The 6,631-nt window shown below is 16.3% G+C and overlaps 2 protein-coding genes across 2 annotated transcripts; both read right to left on the bottom strand.

Annotated features, from left to right (window-relative positions):
* Positions 1-961: 961 nt before the first annotated feature.
* Positions 962-3,667, bottom strand: PGAL8A_00119200 (conserved Plasmodium protein, unknown function; the record flags this gene model as incomplete). The annotated part of the gene is made up of 1 exon (XM_028674704.1): positions 962-3,667. The coding sequence occupies one exon, from the start codon at positions 3,665-3,667 to the stop codon at positions 962-964; it is 2,706 nt and encodes a 901-aa protein (XP_028526308.1).
* Positions 3,668-4,615: 948 nt separating this feature from the next.
* Positions 4,616-5,779, bottom strand: PGAL8A_00119100 (conserved Plasmodium protein, unknown function; the record flags this gene model as incomplete). The annotated part of the gene is made up of 1 exon (XM_028674703.1): positions 4,616-5,779. The coding sequence occupies one exon, from the start codon at positions 5,777-5,779 to the stop codon at positions 4,616-4,618; it is 1,164 nt and encodes a 387-aa protein (XP_028526307.1).
* Positions 5,780-6,631: the final 852 nt, after the last annotated feature.

Here is a 6,631-nt window from a genome sequence, read left to right as displayed (position 1 = left end):
ATTAACATATGTTTTATAAAATGAACAGTTGATCACATTTACGTAAATTATTTTAATAAAAAAAATAGTGAAGAAATTTTCCTTGTATTACCCTAAATATTCATAGGAACTGTAAAAATTGAAAAAAAATAATTTAAATGAAAAGATATATTATTAGTGTAATTTTACTAGAATTTTATTTTCTAAAATGAAATAAGCGTTATAAAAAATAATATTCTTAATATATATAAAGAATAAAATGCTTAATTTATTACTAAATGATAATGTACTTTAAAAGACAAAAAATAATATCTTAAATTAGTAACATAATATTTAAATACATATGCAATACCTAATTTCTACTGAATATAGTTTCATAAATTGAGAACATTTATGTCTAAATATTTTTTAATTTTCTTTTTTATAATTTAACATAAATTTTTCTATTATATTACTTTATAACTTCACTAACTTAAAATACTAAAATATATTTACTATTATAAGTAATTGTAAAATTGTATTATTTATAAATTTATTAATAATATAAAAATTAAATTTATTTATTATTCATACAGAAAGAACAAATAGATTATATAGCTTGTTGTTTTCAGAACAAATGTTTTAACTAAATTTTTAATGAAATAATGAATTGAAAAATTATAATAAAAAAAAAATATTATATTTACAAATTAAAAATTCATCAAAAAAAAAAAATTGTATTAATTTAAAATTTTTTTTTTTAGTTTTCTAACAAAAAAGGTGAAAAATAAAAAATCGTATGTATTATAAAGACAAAAAATATATAATCATAAAAAATGGTTAATTTTTAATAAATAAAACAAATTATATTGAATTAGATTAAAATTATTACATTATACAAAAAAAAAAAAAAAAAGAAAAAAGATTTAAATATTTTACTAATTATAATATGAATGAACTTAAAGAATAAACAAAATTAATTTCCTTTTTTTCCTTTTTTACATTATTCTTTAATCTTTAAATTAAATTTATTCTCTGAATTTTTAATGTAGATATGATCTTTAATAGTACCATTTAAATAAATGCATCTTCTCAGATTTAAGGAAAAAATCATATAATTTTTATTTTTAAAAATATATTGGAATTTCTTTAAGCACTCAAATAAATCTTTAAAATTATCAAAATGCAGAATTAATGTTCTTCCGTTATTATTAATATTTAATTCTCTTGTTATCATTTTTTTATCTTTATTTTGGTAAAAATCAACAAAAGATTCATAAATTGGTTCATTATCATTATAATTATCATTTATGTTTGTTTCTAATTCACTCTTAATCTCATCAAATTTTTTAAAGTTTTTTTTAGATATTTCATATATATAATTATAAATATCAGAGCTGTTTTTATAATTATGATTAAAAAAAGAATTGGTGTTTTCAATTTTAATATTACTATTTTTTACAATAAATGTGCATTTTTTTATTTTATGATTTTCACTAAAAATTTTAGTATTACTTTCATTTGTCTTTCTTTCAAAATTATCATTTAAATTTCTTTTACAAGAATCAGAAATATTCTCTTTAATATTCATAAAACTTTCCTTATCACTTTCTTTATTTGCATTAATATTACTTTCTTCATCAAATTTTTTAGAATTATTATCAATTTTTTTAAGATCTAAGTTTAACTTTTCATTAGTAATATATTTCTTATTATTAAATTCATCCTTACTATTAAAAACATCAATATCATATAAAGAGGCATTTAAAAGTAAGTGTAAAATGTTATATATGCTTAAATGAAAAGGTAAATGAGTTATAACCATTATTTTTTTATTTTCACATCTATCAACATATATTAATTTATTATAACAAAAGATACCAAAAATTCTTATAAAATCACTTGTAGCTAAAATAGCGGATTTTTCATTTTCAAACTCTATAATACCATATAGTTGAGTGTAACTATTTGGGTTTAAAGAATTTTTAACATTTTTGTTATTATTGTTAATATTATTATTATTATTATTATTGTTGTCACTTTTTTTTTTATTGTTTTCAGAATTTAACTCATTATTCAATAAATTTATGTCTACTGTTTTTAATCGTTCACTAAATAATTCAATGTTTTTTATTTTTCCACAAAAGGAAAAAGATTCCTTTAATTCCTCTATAAGTAAATCATAGCTTATTATAGGAAGATTATATACTATTATAAAATTATTTATATTGATACTATTTGTTTCGTTACTTCTAATGTTTACATCTATTTCATAAATACTTTTATTATTATATTGATTTTTTATATGATTTGCATTTGTATTTGTATTTGTATTTGATTCTTTTTTTTGAATATCATCATTATTATTTTCTGAACTTTCAAATTCCTCTAATAAGCTATTATTCTCATTTTCTTTACTATTATTCAAAATTTGATCATAATAAAATGTGTTGTTAATATCTTCTAATTTTAAAATATCTACTGATTGAATAAATAAGCATGTTAAAACTTCATTGTAATCTTTTGGGCATAATTCATAAAATTCCTCAAAATATTTTATTTTTTTTTTTAAATTTTTTTTTGTTAACTTATTATAATTTTTAATTAATTTTTTTACTTTTTTAATTTCTGAATTAGAAAATTTATCATAAATTTCATACAAAAAGTTATTATATGCATATATATTTTCAAAACCTAATGACGAATTATTATTAACAAAAGTAGATATATCTTCTATTTTACTCAATTGATTTATGATTATATTATGTTTTAATCCTATTTGTTGAAATTCTTTAAAATAATTTTCTTTGTTGAAATTCATGCTAATAGACGTCTCATTTACATGAAATTTTTTCTTATTTTTTTTACTATTCCCATTTTCAATTGTTTTATTATTTTCATTTTTTCTTGAACTTATTAATACTTTATTTTTCGTTTTTTGTTCTTTAAAAATTTTCGTATCTTTTTTTTTTGTATTATCTGTTCTTTCATTGCATCTTGTTTCACCTTTATTTTTTTCTTCATTTTTTTCTTCATTTTTTTCTTCATTTTTTTCTTCATTTTTTTCTTCATTTTTTCCTTCATTTTTTCCTTCATTTTTTTCTTCATTTTTTTCTTCATTTTTTTCTTTATTTTTTTTATATTTTTCCCTTTTTAATATATTACATTTTTCTTTTTTAGTGTAACTTTTGCATTTATTACTCTTTTTACCAAAATTTTCATTTTTTAACTCTTCCTCTATTTCCTTCTTTGTATTTTCATTAAAAGTCTCTACATTTTTGCCTTTTTCATTTGTATGGAGATTTATTTCTTTTTTTATATCGTTTGTATTTGATTTAAATTTTAGCTCCTTTTTTTCATTAGATAATTCTTTTTTTAAATTTTCTTCACTACTAATCTCTTTATTTATTTTTTTACATATGTTTTTATTTTCATTTTCTAAACGGTTATCTATAATAGGTTCAAATTTCTTTATATTCCTAACATTAGAAAATGAATCCTTTTCTTTTATATTTTTTTTTTTATCTTCTATTTTAATAATGTTATGCTTATATAAATTTCCAACACTTGAGAAAAATGTAAAATTTTTCGATAAAAAAAATTTATTCTTTAAATTAAAATAATTGGTGTGGCAAGTATTTTTGTTTAGAAAAAAGTAATTTTTAATAGAATAATAAATTGTCTCTAAATTTTTTTTTTCTTTCATCATTTTCTGAACTCATTTCTATTTATGAGAAAATATTAAATGATTAAAAAATGTATATTCTCTTTATTTTAGTAATTATACTTTATATGTAATTCTCATAGATAGCCATTTTATTTTATTTTATTTTTTTTTTTTTTTTTTTGTTCATGTATTTTTTTATTTTTTTTTTTTTTTTCTATTTAATTTATAATACTTTGACGATTTTTTTAATTTTAGCATTTTTTATTTTTTTTAAATTCATATTGTTTTAAACTTAGTGATACTTATTATATTTAATTTTTTTTTATTTTCTTAATTTTCTGATTAATTTTTACTTTTTTTATTTTTGTAAAATTATATTTATATATCCTAGAATCATATTTCATATAAACAAAATTAAAAATTTATTTAGACTCTCTACAATTATTGAAAATTTGCAAAACATAATTTTTTTAAGAAAAAAAATAAAATCACAAATAGATCTTATATATAAAAAGAACTAATGATATTACTATATATTTTCAATTAATATTTTTTATTAAAATTCAAGTAAGATTTCTTTTAACTTTTTATTTGAATAAAAATATATTTATTATAACTTGTATTAATTCATTAAAACTATTTTAAATATTTATTAGTTTGCTATACTTGAAAAAATTAAAAATGTAGATTTTTCTTTTAGGAAATGAATTATAATAATAATGAAAAACTGTATATAAACATTATCATAAATAATGAAAATCCTTATAAATATAAAAGTACACTAAAACAAAGAAAATAAAAAAAAAAAAAAAAAATATATATATATAGAAAATAAGAAATATTATTAAAATTACAATTATATCTATATATGATTTATGAAAAACTTAATAGATGTTAAAAATATTAAATTATATTGTATTTCTTAATGGCTTATTTATATTTTTACCCATTCTTAACGTTATTTTATTATAAAATTAAAATTGAATAATCTTAACTTATAGATTTCAATTTTTGTAGTTTTTTATTACCTAATTTTGCTTCAAAATCCAGACCTGCTATTTTGGCGACATTAATTGCTTTTAGCAACTCGTCTTCATTTGTTGCTGTTCTTAATAAACTTCTAATTTTTTCATCTTTTACAAATTTTTTTAATTTTTGTTTATTTGAATAAATATTTTTTTTTTGTTGTTTTTTTTTTGGTGAATAAAAGTGTTCAGTTAAATTATGAAGATAAGGAGAACTAAGTATATTATAATTTTTCATATAAGGAACATTTTGTAAACTTCTATTTTTTAAACTGTTTTCAATATTATTATAATCTGTTAAGGTATTTTCTTTTTTTAAGTAAATGTTGTTACCTTGAATATTTAATAAGTTTAATTTTTTTTTTTTCTTATTCATAGAATTTAGTCTATTAAAACTGGCATTTAATGTAGAGTATATGTAAAAATCAGTCACTGATACATCGTTAGTGTCGTTATAAAAATTAGAATTTTTTTGTTTTTTATTTTTTAAATTCATATAATAATAATTATTTTTTAGATTGTTGCAATATAACAATCCACCATTTTCATAAGAATTTTGTTTGTGTATATTCCTTATATTATTAGTTGTATTTAAAAGTAAGTTTCGTTTTGAATATTTTTTTTTTATTACATTTATATTATTTTTAAAACTATCATTTTTTTGAATTGAGAATATTTTACTTGGAAAGCTTCTTTTTGATAAATTGCTATGTAGTGCATGTGTGTTCTTAAATCTATTTTTTCTTATTCTTTTTTTAGATTTTAGTTGCTCTATATCTATTTTGTTAATAATTTTGTTTAATTTCTTAATTAATTCTATGTCAATAGAGATACTTTCATTTTCAGGTTTATCCTTTTCATTATTTGCTTCTGGAAACTTTTTTATTATTTTAATTAATTTTAACAAATTCGTTCGTATTATTCTATAATTTTTTCTAAAATGCTTTTTTAATGTTCTTATTTTATCATCTATAGTTTTATTAAAGTTTTTACTATCATAATGAGAAAAAGAGCCATAAGATCTTTTATTCAAAAGATTTTTATTTCTAATTTTTTCAAAAGTTTTCCTTTTTTCATTTTTTTTTTCTAAATTCAACGATAAGTCTTCATTATTAAAAATACTCCACATTTTATTATACAAAAACAAAAAAAAAAAAAAAATAATATAAATAAAAAATAAAAATAAATATTTTTGTTACAATTAACTCGGGTTAAGAAAACTAGTATATGTAAACACAGAAAATAAAATAAAAAAGAAAATTAAATGTTATCACTAACATTAATAAAATTAAATAAATTTGTTTACATTTGAATAATAATAAAAAAAAAAAAAAAAAAAAAAAATGCTCGTATATTTATTTTACTTTTAAAGAATAAAAACAAAAGATATTTAAAGAAGTTATCTAATAAACAAAAAATTACTAAAAAATATATATATATATATATATGTGTAGACATATTATTATATATTTATTTTCTTATACAAAAAGTTATACATATTTTAAAATATATATATCTATGTGTAAAAGAAATATAAATTATACTAACTCCTAAAATAATAATTGATAATTTCTATGAATTATATGTTGCTATATTTTTCTTTATGAGGTAAATCATAAATTACTACACATATTTTTTTTCTTTTCTTATTTTATAATTATATCTTATTTTATTTTATTTTTTTTTTTTTTTTGTTGTTGTAAGAAGATAAATAAATTATTCAACTTTTTCTTAAAAATTGAAATTTTTTTTCTTTTATTATATAGAGTGTAAATTTTTATTTATATACGTTTTTGATTTGATTCTAAATAAACTAAGAAAAGTATATATATATATTTTTATAATTTAAATTTCATAAATAAAAAATATTATTTTATATATAGTTTTTTTTTTTTTTTTATTACTATATGTTACTTTTATTTATTTATGTTTTATATTTATAACATCAATTTGCTTTGCTTTACTTTTTTTTTTTTTTTTT

The sequence above is a fragment of the Plasmodium gallinaceum genome (assembly GCF_900005855.1).
Source record: "Plasmodium gallinaceum strain 8A genome assembly, contig: PGAL8A_v1_63, whole genome shotgun sequence".
In the NCBI taxonomy this organism is placed as follows: domain Eukaryota; phylum Apicomplexa; class Aconoidasida; order Haemosporida; family Plasmodiidae; genus Plasmodium; species Plasmodium gallinaceum.
This window is presented reverse-complemented; position numbering and strand designations above follow the sequence as displayed.